The sequence below is a fragment of the Numenius arquata genome, chromosome 22 (genome assembly GCF_964106895.1).
Source record: "Numenius arquata chromosome 22, bNumArq3.hap1.1, whole genome shotgun sequence".
NCBI lineage: Eukaryota > Metazoa > Chordata > Aves > Charadriiformes > Scolopacidae > Numenius > Numenius arquata.
Window position 1 is genome coordinate 4,394,335 of NC_133597.1, and position 19,287 is coordinate 4,413,621.

Sequence of the window (19,287 nt, forward strand, 5' to 3'; positions counted from 1 at the left end):
TCTGCTAAGATAATGTGATAGCTGTTTTCTCTCCTGGTGTCTTTGCTTTATGGGGATTTGAAAAGCTTAACAGATTTTTGGGTAAGATAGTTAAAAAGAGGAGGAGGAGGAAGGTGAAGGAAGAATCCCAATAGATAAAGCAGACTGCGAATCTTTGGCAAGCTACAAAAAATAGAACTTCTTGTAACAGATGTGTCCTTTATCCAGGATATGTATCACCAAGCAAATTCAAGTGCTTTAGGAAAAGAAATTCAGACATTTAACTCCGCAAACTACTCACCAGCTTTTAGCTTTTCCCTTCCTCAAGATACAGTGTCAATATTTCAATATTCCTCTAATTAAAGGGCACCCGAGGATAAGACACCACTTCTGATTTCAGAATACTATTAAGTAATAAGATGTTGCAATCCCTTTTTTTTCCCCTTGTTTCCATTACTTGAGCTCTCTGGTTTAGTCTGTATGTAATTAAGATACCTACTCTCAACTCATCTGAAATATTACCTCTGCAGGAGTCCAAACACTGACAAATGCCCTGCAGAGTATGCACATCCTCATTAGACAGAGGGCAGCAGCAGCCTATGAGCTCATCTGCCCCACTAGCGAAGCACAGCATCAGATAAGATCCAGTATGACTCTCATGAAGCTCTGATGGTTAATCTGTACGGAAGCTTCGGAAATGGGGTCAACCAATAGCTCTGCCAAGGCACGGCATGTAGTTTACAAGATAATTAGGATCTGGAACGTTATGATTACAGAAGCCGGTAAATTAGCAACACAGGAAGTTTGCCCTTCAGACTACGGTATTAACCTATAAGTTAGGAAACAGCAGCCCCTCCCAAGTTATCAATAATAATCAATAATAAAACCCACATTTCCAGAGGCTTGGCAGCTTCACTAAGTTAACAGTTTCCTGTACCCAGTAGTAGTTTGCTAACACCCTGTCAGTTCTGAGCTCCAGGTGAACATAAACAGACTTGTTTTATTATCTCCATTTCTCACTACGTGGTAGACTGTAAATGTGCAAATATTAATTTTAATTAAAAAAGAAAAGTAAATCTTGAAGTCATGTATCTAAAAAGCTCCAGGAACAGGGAAATTCTCAGTGAATATTTTTTCCTCTCTCCTTTCCCTTAAAAAATCTTCTGCTTTTCCATCAATCTCTTCCCTGGAGCTGATAAATGACTTAATGGTTTTCACTAGCAATGCTGAGATCCTGGGGCAGCCTTCCTACACTTTGTGTTAGACCATAAACCACTAAAAGTGTTGCCCATCTCCAAAGGAATCACTGTAACTTACATCTGCTGAAGATCTGACCATGACTGCGGTAACACAGTCTGGAGAGATCTCAGGATAAACTGGAACTAGCACTCTAAGTTGCCAGGAGAAAGAGACAGTAGCAATTTGTTTTTAAAAAAAAAAAAAAAAAAAAGTAGATTTGTCAGTTTGACTTGTTTGGGGTAATTTTTACTGCTTCCTTCGAGTCCCAGCACATGTTCACAACAATGCCAAAACCTTCTTTCTTTTACAGAAAAAGTCTGATGTTTACTCAGTTGAGCTCCATGGGTCAAAAGATATAGAAAGAACAGAAATAGGAGATGAAGAGAAGCACAAAGACTTGAAAGGCAACAAGAAAAAAAAGAAGACAGAAGAACTTAAGAAAGAACTGGAGCTGGTGAGTGTTTCTAAGCCGTTTCCCATTACACCCAGCAGCCTCTACCCACGGTCTGAAATCCGGTGATGGGGAGTGAAATGCCAGGGCACTGTCATTTGAACAGCAGACACCCTCCACTGCAAACCCTAACACAGGGATGGATTCACTTCCTCATGCTTCTGAAGCGTGCCAGGAAACAGTCATGCAGGATTAACACCTATAATGAAAGAACGATTCTGGCTTAATTAAGCCACCAATGGTACAAAACATTATCTCCCCAAAGAGGAGTTATTCCCCAGATGGAGTAACTGTAATCAGTATTTCCTGTGAACTGCCACTTGCAGTCAAGTCAGGAAACAGAGGGAAAAGCAGCAGCGTTACATTTTGCTCCAGAGATTTCCAGCAGATCTAAAGGCATGCCTCAGCTTTAAGCACGTTTTTTTCCCCCAAACTAACTGCCCTGTACCTCAAGGACAGCGCACTAAGCTCAACATACCTGTATTTTACTTCTGGCTTGTCACTGACCTCCTGCTGATCTTGGAAAAGTTGCTTCCTCTCTATACCTTTCAGTTTCCCAATCTGAAAAATGAAGGTAATTACGCTGCCCTCTTTTCTGAATTGCTTTGAGAGCAACACATAGGAGAGGCTATTTATGGGCTAGGTGGTATTTCACAGGTAAGGAAACCCCAAAATGAGCCACCAGTTCAACCACCATGTTTCCAAGATCTACCCAGTACTAGCTAAATAATTCTTAATGTATCTTATCTTTGCCACCAGGGGATGTAACATCACTCTCTTGTTTCTAAAGAGAAACCAAAGCCCAGACAAGCTAATTGACTCACCCAAGTACCAATGAATCATTCTGTGAAAACAATTGTGAGATCTCTCAAATTCTTGGCTTCTAAATCTCAGTTCAGCACAAGATATAATTAGGTCAATGATACCACAGAGGTGTCACTGCAGGGAAAGGAGAAGAGACTTGAGATTTCCCTCTCCCACACCCTTTTTAACTGTGGTTAGAACCCGCTGCTTCTTTCTACAAGACTGCGGCGAATAATTACACATACCCTACCTTTGTCAATTAAGTGCAGATTGTTGTCACATATTCTGACACCACACCTTTTCTTCCATCAATATATTGCCTACGGTACTGGGTCTTGTAGCATGTAAAGAGGAGCTATTTATTTAAAAGAAGCAAAGGTATTTGTGGCAAGCAATATTAACATGAAAACACCATTTTGTTCTTGTGACAGATTTGCTGGAGGAGGGAACAATTTACAAAAGTACTCTAAAAATCAAAAGAAAATATCATCTTCCAGTGGAAGATATTTTGCTTATTAATATGCAAATTGCATATTGTCTATTCATGAAAATGGGATGTCATACTAGCAACTGGATCCACGGTCCCAGATCCAGGCAGTCTGAACGTTCTCCAGATCCTGAAATAAAATTTTCAACAGTCTGACATTCTGCTCACTATCATCTTCTCTTTCTTTTGGAATCCAGGATGACCACAAACTCAGCGCTTCAGAACTGGAGGAAAAGTACGGTACAAACATCAACAACGTAAGTCCATAGGGCTTCATTAAGAAACTGCTTGCATCAGTTGCCTTACTTTGCCTCTGGCTTACCCAAAGCTTCCTAAAAGTAGCAGGAAAACATTAAAATCGCCACTCGCACACAGATGTATGTGTGGATGCATCCACGCATGAGTATGATGTGCTAACTCCCCATAAAACCTAAATCAGCAAGTCAAAGTGCAGCCCTGCCCTGGATTTAAACTGGAGTTTCTCTCAAGTCTGACCTACTTTTTTGAAATAAAAATCCCCATATAAAGCATGACCTTGAAGTTGGCACCAGGAACTCAGCTTTTCTCAAGTTTTTATCTGATATTTCAATTTCACTACAATTCTTTTTTCACTGGCAGTGTCTGTAACAACCTATAGCAACAAAGTGCACTGGAAATGAATTTATCTTGAAGGAAACTCTAGATTTGAAAAACTATGCACCTGAGCCCCTTTGAAAGTGCTCCAACATGGCCACAGTACAGACAAGAATTTCAAGGAACCCATAAATGACAAATGTCTTGGTGGAAATGCAGAAAGAGCAGCAAAAGAACTGTTGTCTGTTTTTCTCCAGCTTTCCAAACGCTTAGTCCAGGTATACTTGACAGATAATCGACAGAGTGAAAACTCCTAATGGACACAGACCCTAATTCAATGCTCCAGTAAAGAAATAACTGTTTCTTCATAGCAAGTAACTAATAGTAGCCACTCTGAAATCCCAAAGTCTGGAAAACAAAGATGCAGGTTACTGCAGTTCATCTGTGACACAAACAATGTTTAAGGAAAAAAACAGCACGCAAATTTTGTTCTGAGTTGAGAGAAGAAAATCTGTTTTCTGTGACTTCGTTTAAAATGTCATTTACTTTTGCAGGGTCTCTTTAGTGCAAGAGCTGCAGAGATTTTGGCTCGGGATGGTCCCAACTCACTCACTCCTCCCAAAGCCACTCCTGAAATTGTTAAGTTCCTCAAGCAGCTGGTGGGAGGGTTCTCCATCCTCTTATGGATAGGAGCCACCTTCTCCTGGATTTCATTTGGCATTCAGCTTGCCCAGGGAACTGAATCAGCCTTTGACAATGTAAGTATTTGAATAACCACAAAGTGAGTATTTGACCCTTCTGACAATCTAAGTAATTTACATATTACTTCACAGTTATTCAGTAACTACAAGGAGGCCTTTTATTCTTTCAGGACTTTCCCTCTACTACCAAACATTTCTGATAAACGGTCAAATAACTGACAAACCACTTCTGCCTGAGAGCACCTGTCCAAAGGTTTTATAACCCCTACCCGTAAGAGTAATAACTAAGTACTCGTAACAGCAATACTGAAGTCCACAAAGGAGACTACTCGATCATTAGCAGGGCAAAACCTGAAAGCACTTATCTTAAACTGAAGTCTTTGATCAGGTCTTTGAACCTTTTAAGAGTCTCCTAAAACAACACAGGAACTATGATTTATTCTAGCAGAGGAATTGCTGAACACTTGTCTTAAATTAACCAAATTATGTCTTTTATTGATTAGCTCTACCTTGGTATTGTCCTGGCACTGGTTGTCATCCTCACTGGTATCTTCGCTTACTATCAAGAAGCTAAAAGCACAAACATCATGGCCAGCTTCAGTAAAATGATTCCACAGGTGAGAATAACCAATGCCTTTCATTTGAGATAAAAGTTCATTCTAGTAATGCACCTCGAAATGACAAAAGCACAATGAGCTCAACTTGAATTTACCTCTTGGTAGGAGGTTTAGAGGATGGCACAATACTGATTTTTGTAACATTTCTGTCTTTCAGCAAGCTCTTGTCATCAGAGATGCACAAAAGAAGGAACTGCCAGCAGACCAGCTGGTGGTTGGAGACATCGTGGAAATAAAGGGTGGAGACAGGATCCCAGCAGACATTCGTCTGATCTCTAGTCAGGGTTGTAAGGTAAACAGCACTTTGTAGAGCATGGAGAAAGAGGAAAAACACGGTTTAGAGACTTCTATTACATATAAAGAATTTCTGTGCACCCAATAAGAGTTATTAGAGCTTTAATTAGACATAAATCTAACTAACTCACAGAGTGCAGAAGCTATAGTGTGACGCTCAGCTCATCTAACACTAACATCTCCACTCCCTGAACATCAGAAGAGGCCATTAGCTCCACACCACGTTCTAGCAATGCTCTTTGCCAGGACAGAGGCAGAAATACCAATACAGTATTAAGAGTTTCCACACACCTGAGGGCAGATCTTCAAACCATGCTTTCTTTCAGGCTGCTACTGAAAATCCCACTGACAGACACATAACATTGACTGAGCTGAATCCCCACAGAAATACATTCTCTCAGTGCCAACGGCCAATCTCTCAGAGAAAAGGCGCTGCGAGATTATGGCCCTGTCACCAATGATTCAACATGCTGCCGCCTTGCCTTCTGGGCTAGATGTAACTGCATATTACTAACTTTAATATGGGCATGTCTCCGTTTCATTAAAGGTGGACAATTCTTCACTCACAGGGGAATCGGAACCACAGGCTCGTTCCTGTGATTTCACCCACGACAACCCATTGGAAACGAAGAACATCGCGTTCTACTCCACCACTTGTGTGGAAGGTGCGTACAGAGACAGAGAAGGGCCTCCAGAAACGGCACCCGTACAGGGTGCTGCGTAACACTGCTAACTCATTTTAAACAATTCTGCTTCCAAGAATTCCAGAAAGGTTTAGTTGCTCACAAGAAACTATTGTCCCAAGCACACCAAAATAAAGCCTTAAGCACTGGGATGGTCATACCTCTTAGTACCAACCAGTGAGACATTTGTTTTAATACTTAGCCTGGTTAGAGGTGCAACAAGCAATTAATTGCAGTTTCCTTGTGGTCTTTCCATCACTATCTTTAAGAATGTCGAGCTGCAGATGCTTCTAAGCACTTGTGGAAGCTTCCGTGTAAGGGATTTGCACACATAAAGGTGCAGTTCTTATTCTCAGGGCCAAAAAGGTATGTGTGTCATACCTAATAAAATACCTGCTACGAGACTGTACAGTGCCCAGGATAACTTTTCGTTCCTACTGCAGTGCAATCCAAAAAGACCCCAATTAATGAAAACAGCTTATGTCTTTCTATCTCTTTAATGGCAGAGATATTCTAAGGGGAAGACTGTAATTCTGGGGTGAAGTTTCAAGTCACATTAAGGCTGAGAAGGGTCTTCATCAACCAGTACGGGTTACAGAAGACAGGATTAGTCTCTCCTGAAGCTGACAGTCTTTTGTTTCTTTGCAGGCACTGCCACCGGCATTGTAATCAACACTGGGGATCGCACTATCATCGGGCGGATTGCCTCGCTGGCATCGGGAGTAGGGAATGAGAAAACACCCATCGCTATAGAGATAGAACATTTTGTCTACCTGGTGGCAGGAGTGGCCATTTCTGTCGGTGTTCTCTTCTTCATTATATCTATTTCTCTGCGATACATGATTCTAGACTCCCTCATCTTTCTCATTGGCATCATTGTGGCAAATGTGCCAGAGGGACTGCTAGCCACAGTAACGGTAAGTCTATGTATGAATTTACTGGTTGCCACTGTAGTTCTTCAGTTATTACCATAATTCATCACTTGTGAAGTTCATTGTAGTGCAACAGTGAATAACAGATTATCCTTTAAGTGACCTGGTTGAGTTGGAAATAGGAGTGTTTTATTCCATGAAACTGAAAGGACAAACATTTCATTTGGGAATTCTGGCTTAACTAAGCCATTAAAAGCTTCAGCACAACAATCCAGTTTGAAATAAGGTTCTTCAAGTACTGTTCTCCCTCAATTGCTAACCAGCAGAATGATGTGACTCATTTCTTCACAACCTGTTCCTATTTGGAAACGAGGATATTGTACCCTAAAAGTTGCATGAGAATTCCACTTACTAACACATATAAAGCATCGCTAAAATCCCTGGCTGAGAAGCAGTACATCTGCTAAGCACTGTTAGCCCTAAAGTACATCAACAGCGAACAACCAGCAGTACTGCAATAATGAAGAGAATCATTTCAGGATTCATTAAGTTGGTGATTAGAAGCGCGCACACACACACACACCCCCCTGCATTGTAGGTTCTGCCATCCAAACCAGCCTCTTAACTGATATGACATTCTTATTTCTATCAGCAGGCAAGCAGGTTCCTCTCAGCAGCAAATGTACTTTTGCTAGTTCCGGCCAAACCTCTGACCTTAATAATGCTTACTAAGTGCTAAAAAATGCACTCAATCAAAAGATAAATTTAAAAAAAAATGTTCTCTTCCTAAAATAAAAAAAAACAATATAAAACCCTAGCAGAAGTATATAACCTCACTGCATCATTCTGTAGCTGTACCTCACTAACAGTGAGCCGAACTCCTTTTCTTCTGCCAGGTGAGTCTGTCTCTGACAGCCAAGCGCATGGCGAAGAAGAACTGTTTGGTGAAGAACTTGGAAGCTGTAGAAACACTCGGTTCCACCTCCATCATCTGTTCCGACAAGACAGGGACCCTCACCCAGAACAGGATGACTGTTGCTCACCTCTGGTTTGATAATCAGATCTACTCCGCCGACACCAGTGAAGATCAAACAAGTAAATAGGGCAGTGGGGGATGTGGGAAGGGGCAACTACTTGGGATCCAACCTGTGGTGTTTCACACCTACTGGCTGCCAAACTGATGTCTATGGGAATGTCTGGAGGAGGTTCTAATCCAGATCCCTTTGCTGACAGTACACTTAGCAGGGAAATAAACAGAGAAATATCATCTAGGCAATTCTGCCAGAACTACTAACTGATGGATATAACAGTTTGTATCAAACTGTTTTCCTGTAACAGAACCTCTCAAAACAGCAATTTTCTTCTGCAAATAAGTCAACCCTGTTGTTTCAAACTTAAGCTTCTGCTTCCATCACGCAACATGCTAAGGGATGCAATATTTATTTTGCTTCCTCTCAGCCCAGCCTTTCGATCAAAGTTCTCCATCGTGGACAGCGTTATCAAAAATTGTAACTCTCTGCAACCGGGCGGAATTCAGACCGGGACAGGAGAACGTCCCAATAATGAAGGTATTTCCTACTTCACATCAGCTTACTATCTTCCTCTGTAAGAACAATACATGCGAGTTGTTCTGTTTAGCTTTAGGAATCCCCTCCATTTTACCATGCCAATCTTCTAAGTTACTATTTATAGTGTTACTGGTATACACGGGCAAAAAAGACAGGGGAAAAAAACCCACAAAGCCAAGAGCAACTGTCCCTATAAGGAAAAAGACAATTCAGGTAGCAAGAATCTTTACATTAGTAAATTATTTCACTATTAATGTAATATAGCAAGACAGAAAAGGTAAACATGCCTTAATTATTTGTCTTTACACATGACTGCTGAAGGGGGCAAATTCTGGTGACTAGAACACCAGAACAAATCCATGATTTCTACTGTTTACTCTATCAAGGCCTTCCTCAAAGTCAGTTGATTTTGTGCATCAGGTAGCTCACCCGTACGCCCCTGCTGCTACCCGAAATTGCATTACAAAGCCTCCACACAAACCAGAAAGTGACAACAAATCTTCCAATTTCCCAGAATAAAGTGTTAATTTCATCTCTATGCTGTAGCTTAGTTATAGCATCAGGTGTAAAACAGATGTCCTGAATTTCTACTGAAATAATTTTCCAGGACAACCTTGAATACAGCAACATAATTCACTGCTGGTTAAGCGTACATGTTACAGAAGCACGGAAGCTCTCCTGATGGAAATGCAGATATGTATGTGCTATAAACCGTTTCTTCTTTTATGCATACAGAGAGTCGTGGCAGGTGATGCCTCTGAAACAGCTCTGCTGAAATTTGCGGAAGTCATTTTGGGTGACGTCATGAATATTAGAGTGCAGAACAAGAAACTGGCTGAAATTCCATTCAACTCTACCAATAAATTCCAGGTGTGTTTCATTTCTGGAAATTATCCCAGACTGTTTCAAACTTAAACTGTTTCTACCACTGGGTCTAAGGCAGCTATTTGTAACCTGAAAGTCTTAGTGGGGTAGTTCATTAAGACGAGAAAATCTAAGCTATAATAAGCGTAGCTCATTCCATTTGGTGGAATGTACGATAACCTCATGGAAAACAAGAAACATTACTTCCATGCAAAGTGACCAAAACTAGAAACAAATGCAGATCACGTATGCTCTTTCAAATCATTTCATATTTGTGGCACACAGCTTTCCATCCATGAGACTGACGATCCCAACGACAAACGCCGCCTGCTGGTGATGAAAGGTGCCCCCGAAAGGATTTTAGAGAGATGTAGCACCATCATGATCAATGGCAAAGAAGAACCACTGGACAGTGAAAAGGCAGAAGCTTTCCAAACAGCATACATGGAGCTGGGGGGCATGGGAGAGAGAGTGCTGGGTGAGTCCAACCAGAGGGACTACCAAAGAACTGTGGTGTAAAATGGGATCTTAAATCTTGGTATGATCCAGTGTGTCTGGACTTCATTCCTCTTTGCAGTAGAGGGGAAAAAAGGAAAGCGTACAGCATCCTAAGCGGAGTGTTAAAACCACACTGACGTGCTGTAAGGTCTCTGGGGCAGGGATGCCCTTCCTGCTCTGTGCTGATGGTGATCTGCCACACTGCACAGCCAAAAACCCCCATAATTAATCCAACAAAGGAAAACACTTTGCAGTGTTTTGTCTAGCTGGCAGTTATCACTAGCTTTGCCACGTGAAACACTGACTCGGTATCAGGTTTGATGTGAAGGTTACAATGGTAGGTTAAAAAATCCTCCATGAAAACCTAATGCTTAAATGCACTGGAGTTCTACGGACAAGAGCCTCATGCTATATGGCAAGCTCTGCTCTTTCTCCCGCTATTTCCCATACGTCACATCAACTTAAGTTTCTTTTCAGGTTTCTGTCATTTGTACCTGCCTGAAAATGAGTTTCCAGACACCTACACATTTGACACAGATTCCATGAACTTCCCAACCTCCAACCTGTGCTTCGTTGGGCTCTTATCTATGATTGACCCACCTCGTTCCACAGTGCCAGATGCTGTCTCAAAATGCCGCAGTGCCGGGATCAAGGTAGGAATTTTACAATGAAAAATACAGTGATTCTACAGAAAGGCTAATGATAACACAACTTTTAAGATCTTCCACCACATTGTCATTAAGTATCTTTCTAAAAACAACTACCAAAAATCTAAACATTCGTTAATATTCTACTTGGAGGCCCCAAGTGGCAAAATAGTTCAATTTAGGTAGGAATCAGACTATAGGAAGTGCATAGAACCCCTGAACTGGAAATCCAAATGGGGAAAAGCTCAGATACCGTCTCATCTGATCAATTTCTAGAATACAGAAGCCAGGCCAGCTAGAATAACTTGCTCTTAAACAGCGTAAGTTAACAGAAACGATCCTTGAGAAGGCATTAGAACACAGGGCTACGCTTGCTCTGAACTTTTATGAATAGGAATCACTAATTTCAAAACTCTTCAAATTGAATCTGAAGCAATAATTCTCCTAATTTCACTCCCGAGGACCCACAAGTAAACCTTCAGCTCTAGGCAGAGAGGCAATCTAGCTAAAGAAAGGGAAATGAGTATTTGGAATTACTCATCTCAGATGAGATGAATCCCAGGTCCCAGCCCTGATGAAATTTTCTGTAGTCTGAAGACAGACCTGGCAACTGGAAACTTTTCTTCAAGAAAAACAAGAAAAAAATATGTCTTATCTGTCAGGACACTTTAGTCACAAGGACCCGTTTTAAGATGCAATATTCTAATGAACTCCCACCTCTGAGTATACCTAATTTAAATTCCTACATAAAGGCTTCTTTATTCTGCATTATTCTAACCTTGCCGCCTGTGACAAGTTCTTCCTTTACAGCCCTGATAAAATAGCGCCAATTAACAAGAAGTAGAGGCCAGATGTCAATACAGAGCTAATTAAGTAATAGTCATAATCTGTCATTTCTATGTACACAGCACAGCTTTCCAAATTCAGATTCTAAACTGCTTCCTGGTCTACGACAATAGATATTTCACCTTATCTGACTCCAGCCACTGCATATACATTTGTCACTCACGCTGAATGCTTGTCCCTTCCTCAGGTTATCATGGTCACTGGCGACCATCCAATTACCGCCAAGGCCATTGCCAAGAGTGTAGGCATCATTTCAGCCACCAGCGAGACAGTGGAAGATATTGCCAAGCGCCTCAACATTCCTGTTGAGCAAGTCAATAGATGGTAAGAGCAAACAGAGCACGGGGGATACCTACGGGCTCGTTTGCTGAAAGCCATGCCTTCTCCCCCCACAACGCTTTTATAGCCTATTTCTGCATCACAGCTGCTTTTTGCTTTTCTGTTTCTTCATACATACCCAGCCATTATGTCTACGCAACGTGCCATCTCTACCTAAATGACTATGTGTCTATGTCAGTGGCTCTCATCTTCACTGGCCCTTGAAAAAACACTAGCAAATTGTACTTTGCAGATCACGTTGGACTTCGCTGTCGCTGCCTATTTGACAAAACACACACGTGTGAAAAGCAAAATGCAGAATCATACGCCTTAAGGACTATCAGTCCAAATTTCTCTTTCACCCATTAAATGTCAAAAAACTAACATCGTAAGAGAAAGAGAAAAGCTCTTTACAGAAAAGATGTCTTCCTCCTCCACCGTCCCACCCTCCCACTCAAAGCCCTCTTTAAAATGCATTTTCTGCTGTTATGTCTGCTCGGGAGGAAGCTTCAATTACTCCCCTCTGTAACTAGGTAACTGTAATTCACTCTGAATTTCTACAGTGGCTTTCATTCAACACCTGCTGATTAACAACTAATGCTTCTGAAATTAACTCAATTTGCTGCCTTCCTTACTATCAAGCCTCATCCATTCTGTGAGGGCGCTATTTTTATCTAAGCCTTTTGATTTGAAAATTTACCCAGCTTTCCCCTGGCTCTTACAGCGAAGCTACAGCAGCAGTAATTAATGGGATGGAGCTGAAGGAAATGAGCTTGCAGGAGCTGGATGAAATCTTGCGTAACCACTCGGAGATAGTCTTTGCTCGGACATCACCCCAACAGAAACTGATTATAGTTGAAGGCTGCCAAAGGCAGGTGAGTAAGAGTTATCCACAGATAGGGCTATCGGGTATTCACAAGGCCGTAGCTTTCCGCAGACACCATCCCCGAGGTGAGAGGGTGGGAGCCGATTTCCAGTGCTCGCTAAGCTGCGTTTATATTCTTTTCACTGTGCAAGAACATTATCTAACTGATTGCCACAAACACCGTCTGGACAGAATCCAAGCTACTCAAATTCCTGTCACAGATTCTGAACTCCTAGTGACAAAATGAGCTTTTCATAAGTTTTACTGGCTGGGAGCTGTACTGAGGTCTGTCTTTTGCATAGAATTCTGAGAAGCTGCTGCTGTGCTGCACATAAGGCTTCTTGGGCAGAGACTACACTGTTTGGGAAGGAGCCTTCTCTCAGAAATTCTTTAAAGCCAGTTAAAAGCAACATGTTACCACATCCTCTCATCTTACCTCTTGTGGCCACTTAGACCTACGTACTTCCCGCCCACAGGAACGTTTAGAAGTGAAGTTAAGGTATGAATCCTGCAAAATGTCACAGCATGATTTATGTAGGACCAGGCCCTATCTTTGTTACTTTCAAAGACTATAAAACAACCCACAGAAAACAGGATTTAAAGAGAGTCCGTCCCATCCACGGCCAGTAACATCGTGTAAAGGAGCATGGAGCGCAGCCAGCACAGAGGCAGAAGGGAAAAAAAATTACATGTACAGAGCTCTGAAAAAGATGCAAATTGTCATCAAAAGACTGTCCCCTCAGATATGACATCTTCCAAGTAAATGCTGTGATCTGGAAGCCACACTACTGCTGTACCTGAACTTTGCAGAGAAGGAGATGCGGCACAAGACATTAATTTTATTTTTGTGATTATGCCAGAGCTAAGCTTTCCAATCAGCATTATCAGCTCTTTGGGTTTAAGCCTGAACTGCTTTCAGGAGAGTTAAAAAAAAAAAAAAGGACAAATTTTTTCAATTTCATCTCTTTTTCTTTTTGCACGGCCTTTGGCAGACAGGGGGTAAACGTGTTCTGCACTGCTTAGACACCCACGCTCCTGGCTCTTCCAAGGATGAAAGGGAACATCCATCCCCCCCTCTCCCCCCCCAACTCCAGCCAGCCAGTCTACATGCTATGTTTAGTACTTAGAGCTTATAAGCCCTTCTGTACATGGCATTATTTATAGGTAGTGACATTGTGCTAAATCCTCACAGGGACAGGACATTCAGTATTCGTATTAATCAGTTTGTCAGGCTTTTTCCCACTCGGAACACTCTGTATTGCTATCAAACCATGAACTTTCGCATCAACTAGAACAGGACCTTTAGCTGCAGTAGATGGTTTCATTGGAGGATAACAAAGAAGCCGAGTTGAATAATCGGGAGTTTTCCACCCTTTCGATTACTAGCGCAGTTCTATCATAGACTGGCAATGACCAGAAGTTGTTGGGACAGGATGAGAATGGGGTCTAACTGAACAGTTACATAATTTACAATTAAGATAAAAACTGGCTGATTCTATAAGCACTTCACAAAACAAAGGACAAAGATAGAACATGTTGTGTCAAGTGAATCTCCCAGAGATGAGCCTAGGTCTGCTCAGATGGGGATAGATCATATATATTATGGACAGATGTCTGAATTTTTAAGCCCCCTTATATTCCACAGAAAGAAACGATCAGATTAATTGCATTTTAAGCGCATCTAATTTAGATCTCTACTCTTCAGGATGTAGTAAATCATATCCTTGCATTTCCTGTTTTCTCTCTACTGTGAAGGGAGTCTAGATGACAAACTCAGATACAGACATCTATCACACACAAGTCCGAGGCTGCTGCATTAATCCTACCTAGAGTCTTTCTGATCACAGGCCATGTTTTATGCGGGTACAAAGAGGATTCAGAACTTCCTATCAGCATCTTTCTTCTGGAGATTTAAAGACAGGGAGTGTGCTGAGAGCAGACAGTCCTTAGGGGAAGACAGCACCATCTCCTCAAAAACCCACATCTGGATCCTTTTGTGTGTTCCAGGGAGCAGTTGTTGCCGTGACTGGAGATGGAGTCAATGACTCCCCCGCTCTTAAAAAAGCAGATATTGGAATTGCTATGGGTATTGCTGGTTCTGACGCAGCTAAAAATGCAGCTGATATGGTACTGCTGGATGATAACTTTGCTTCTATTGTCACAGGAGTGGAAGAAGGTAAAAACAACACTGCTATCCACTTTCTTACCTGAAAGCTTCCGACAGCCACACAGCACTGGCGGGTCCTCCTGATCCTTAACTCCTGCACTCGCCCTCCCCTTTTTTCTTTCTGAATTTGGAAATGTGATTTTGGTATTTGGAAAAACTGGGAATTCATTCCATATATAGACACATGACAGACAATAAGGAAATCGCCCCCCTCTCTCACACACAGCATTGGTTTGCTATCACTGCTTGTTCAAGGTTTAGACAAAAGCACTTCCCATCTTGTTCCTATGCAGCTCTGAGCCTCACAAAGATATAAATTGTTTTCTCTACATTTTCACTTTATTACTTGCTCACACATCACCATCACTGTGCTCCACCTAGGACAGTAACACACGTTCCACTCTTTCACTGTAAAGAGCTTTTGGTTTCCATTAAAACTACAGCGTATTGTGGAACTGGACTTTTTTCTTCAATCTTTAGACAATTTTTATATTCCCTTGAATTTTCAGATGGCTCTAGGGTAAGGAAGGTTAGCATTTTAAAAAAATAAACTCAAAATGCATGAAGAAACATATAAGGAAAGTAGATTTAAGCAGTAAATGTTTTCAACTTCATTTAGTTAAAAAGTGAACTTTTTTCTGGAAAATGCTGTTGACAACTAGCTTTTACAGAAGTTTTTTCTTTTCCTTCAGGCCGCCTGATCTTTGACAACCTAAAGAAAACAATTGCCTACACCCTGACTAAGAATATTGCTGAGCTCTGTCCTTTTCTCATCTACATTATTGCCAGCATTCCAATGCCCATTGGCACTATCACCATCCTATTCATTGACCTGGGCACAGACATTGTAAGTTGGGGTCTTTTAAGTTATTTTCTGCTGAAGCATCATGACAAGTGAGAGGGGCTGGGTGGGATATGCAAAGCACTGGAAGATTTAGTTGCCTTAAACTGAAGCTGAATAACAAGCTAGTGTAAGAGTAGAGGGGTAGATTAAAAGCATCCAGGTATAGAGAAAGAAGAGTAGAAAAAGAACCTGCAGAGGGGGAGCAGAAAGAAAAGTCTTCTGATCCGTGCTGAAAAGCAAAACTCAGCAGTGTGCAAAATAAAGGTGTGTTTCAATCAAAAGATCACACAGATTGTTGCAGTGACTACAGGGCATGAATACCAGACATTTCATCAGAGCCTAGTCCAAGGGGAAGACTCTTTAATGTTCTCGGTATCCTCTAGCCTTTTGTATTGTCATATGATCATCAGACCTGGGAAACAGTTTCAGACTTCCCTCAAGTCCTTTATACGTGTCAAGAGAACGCTACACGGATCCTTCTTTCATTTGCTCTGCGTACCCTGAAAAGGCAGGGTATGTCAACAGAACCACTTGAGAACTGAAACTCTTCTGATAAGCATCTGAGAAGCAGAAAAATGCTGCCGCCAAGACTCTGACGGTTTATTTCTGTTGTAGATCCCCTCGGTTGCATTGGCCTACGAAAAAGCTGAGAGCGATATTATGAACAGGAGGCCTCGTAACAAAATAAAAGACAGGCTGGTGAACGAGCAGCTCGCGGTATACTCCTATCTGCAGATCGGTAGGTTGGCCTGTTCTCCGAACCACTGTTTTGCACCAAAAAACCAAGACAGAGTCAAGTTGATTCATTTTTTAGAAAAGGGGAAGCTGAAACTCAACTCCTTCCTCAGCAAACATACTGACTCCCTTCTGTTCAACAATACAACAGGTTTTTGTTTACAGATGTCAAGAACCTTAGAGCACTAAGAGCTCTGAAACTACCTTCAGACTCATGGCAAGTTTCATGCCATAGGAGATAGATCAACACTGATACCCAGCACATTCCCCAGTGCTCCTAAATTTTGCTTCTCCCTCATTTCTGCCTCTTATTTTGCAGGTGTCATGCAGGCTGTGGGAGCCTTTGTAACCTATTTTACCGTGTATGCTGAACAAGGTTTCTTCCCTTCCACGCTGCTTGGCGTGCGAGTCAAGTGGGAAAACAACGCCATTAATGACTTTGAGGATTCGTATGGACAGGAATGGGTAAAGAAGCACTGAAACCTCCTTGCACTCTCACCCAACAGCTTCTTAAAAAGTCTATACTCTCCTCCAAAATAAAGGATTAGGGAAAGAGAGAGAGATTTAAATGCAAAAATAATTAATTTTCATCTAACAATCCTTCAGGATAGATTCTTTAGAGCTTCCTGCCTCCTAAGGTCTTTCATTCCGACTCCATTCTTTCATTCATTCTTCTACAATTTGCCGCCTTCCAATTCAAAGCCTCCGGACTTTATGTACAGACCCATCCTAATCTCTCAGCCCTGCTTCTGAACTGCACTACTGTGAAGTACTTTGCAGACTCTCCCTCCCCCTTTCGCTCTTCACTCCCCCTCACTCATTCTGCAGAAATCACAAGACACAAAAGCCGTTAATAAATCAATATAAATACCTTCTTACACCAAGCTTGTGCTTCAGCCTCATGATTCATCCACAGTAACTAGCGGACTAGAACAACTGGCCAAAATCTGATCATTACGTATCTAAATCTAGAATAACTCTGCATTTACACCTTACTAACTGAAATCCTACCGTCAATGTTTGCAGTCACTTGTACAAGATATGAGTCCTTAATATAGCACTATTTGATTTTTTCCATTGCTTTGCAGACTAAATACCAGAGGACGTACCTACAGTGGACTGGTTATACCGCCTTTTTTGTCAGCATCACAATTCAGCAAGTTGCTGATTTGATCATCAGGAAAACGCGGAGAAATTCCATTTTCCAGCAGGGTCTTTTCAGGTAAGTTTTGCAGATTCTTTACCCGACACATAGGAGAATAAGTCAGCCTTCTGCTGATTTTAGAAGAAGGTCAGGCTCACTGATTTAGCCTAGTCACACTCAGGCACTGAACAAAGGCCAACTCGGACTTCCAGCAAATGCACATCTCAGACAAACATTTTATTACACCTCCCGCCACCCCCTTTCCTATTTCATGATAGGGCTTTTCTTTAAAGAAAGACACTGTACTGGTTAATGTGAAAACGCATCAGCTTAAAACTAACTCCCCATTCATTAAAATGTTTGCTCCAAAAAAAGGGAGTTTCCTTTTCAGATTATTTTCTCAAGTTCTTTACACAGTTATCAATAGATAGCACATTTGGACTTCTCCGAGGTAACTTTAACCTCTGAAGAGATACCAGCTGGTCAAGGTCCCTAAGATAGCACTGGCTGCCCTCTGCCAAACACTCTGCACCCCTTAATCCCATGGAGGCTAGGGACTTAAAAGTATCTATTGTGTCAGAGGCCGTATGTAAAAGCTGGCATTTAGTCAGAGTATTTCTGATAGGAAAGCAATTTGTTTTCCTTCCTTTATCTGCGGGTACAGAGCCTACACCTATGTGTATTTCCTTCTCACATTTACATGTGAGTCACAGCGTGCACATTCACAGTGCAACTAGAAGACACGAGTAACGTGCGCTGCATGTCTACCTAAAGCTTGCTTTCATCTAGGTAGGTCAGGGATGATAACAGGAAAAGACACAGGCATATGAGGTGCAAGACAGCGCTACGGAGTCTTCCACTTGTCTCATGCTTCTGCGTCTGCGATGCTCATCACCTGAAGCAGATGACTGAAGCTTCCCACCAGAGCACAACCACTCTGAAAGTGGCACAGCCTCTGTGTTACGCTGTGGCCTCGGGTTTTTTATGCAAGGCCAGAAGCATGTAACACTTCCTCTTTGGTTTTCTTGTAGGAACAAAGTCGTCTGGGTGGGTATATTTTCCCAGATAGGAATCGCTCTCATTCTGACCTATGGTCTTGGACATGTTACAGCCCTGAACTTCACACCGCTGAGGTGAGTTTTGGTGCTAGTGTCCCTCGCCCTCCTCGTACGAACAGCCACGGACTTCCCATTCTGCCAGAAACAGACAAATAGGAGCAGGACGCCCATGCAGCACAATGCAAGGACAAACAGTTAAGAATATTCATTGTGAAAAACAAGGTGGACAGTTTCTTGACCAAAAAGGGCATTATTTCCGTAGTTTCCACAAAAAAAAAAAAGCACTACTTTTTCTACTAGATTTACTACTGAGAATCCAGAAACCTACTTATGTACAACAAACATTTTAGCATTTTATCCCAAATATTTTGGTGATATTAGATAGCATTTTACTTAATTTTATGCAAGCAACTGTTATTTTAAATATATCACTGTCAGAAATATTCCATTTTTCTGCCATCTTTGGAGACTGTAATACCACCAGGCAACAGTTCCTTCTGAATAGTATCTGGAATAAGTTAATTCAGTAACTACTTAAGATTGAGAGGCTTACACGCACGTCATCTTATTTCTAACAATTTGAGTTCTTAAATTAGGGAAAAAAAAAAAAAAAAAAAAGCCAAAAAGGCCAGATTCTCTTTTGGTGACATCAAATAGCAAAGACAGCGCAGGAGTTCAGCTGAGTGGTTAGATGCTTCTGAATGAGAACCTCTTCTCCCACTCCCAGGTTTCAGTACTGGTTTGTGGCTGTACCATTTGCCATCTTGATATGGGTCTATGATGAAGTCCGCAAGCTCCTCATCAGGAGATACCCAGGAAGTAAGTAGATTTTTTAGTTTGATACTTTAATATAAGGTGTCATTTCCTACCCTTTAATTCATACACCAACCTGAGCTGCCACTGACAGGTGGACTGCTTAAAATTGGACCATTTGTTCCTCTGTTACTTTTCCTTTCTGAGGAAAAAATAACCTATTTTCTTCCGTCTCCCTTCTCCTACTGCAGGCTGGTGGGACAAGAACATGTATTATTGA

The 19,287-nt window shown here is 41.6% G+C and overlaps 1 protein-coding gene across 1 annotated transcript; it reads left to right on the forward strand.

Annotated features, from left to right (window-relative positions):
• Nucleotides 1–676: 676 nt before the first annotated feature.
• On the forward strand, nucleotides 677–19,287 carry ATP12A (ATPase H+/K+ transporting non-gastric alpha2 subunit). The gene is made up of 23 exons (XM_074162281.1): nucleotides 677–761; nucleotides 1,482–1,672; nucleotides 3,158–3,217; nucleotides 4,088–4,291; nucleotides 4,738–4,851; nucleotides 5,009–5,143; nucleotides 5,693–5,810; nucleotides 6,477–6,745; nucleotides 7,597–7,795; nucleotides 8,159–8,268; nucleotides 9,004–9,138; nucleotides 9,418–9,610; nucleotides 10,108–10,283; nucleotides 11,311–11,447; nucleotides 12,166–12,316; nucleotides 14,314–14,482; nucleotides 15,166–15,320; nucleotides 15,933–16,056; nucleotides 16,372–16,517; nucleotides 17,141–17,274; nucleotides 18,228–18,329; nucleotides 18,982–19,073; nucleotides 19,259–19,287. Exons 1-23 carry the CDS (start codon nucleotides 677–679, stop codon nucleotides 19,285–19,287), a joined length of 3,228 nt encoding a protein of 1,075 aa, XP_074018382.1.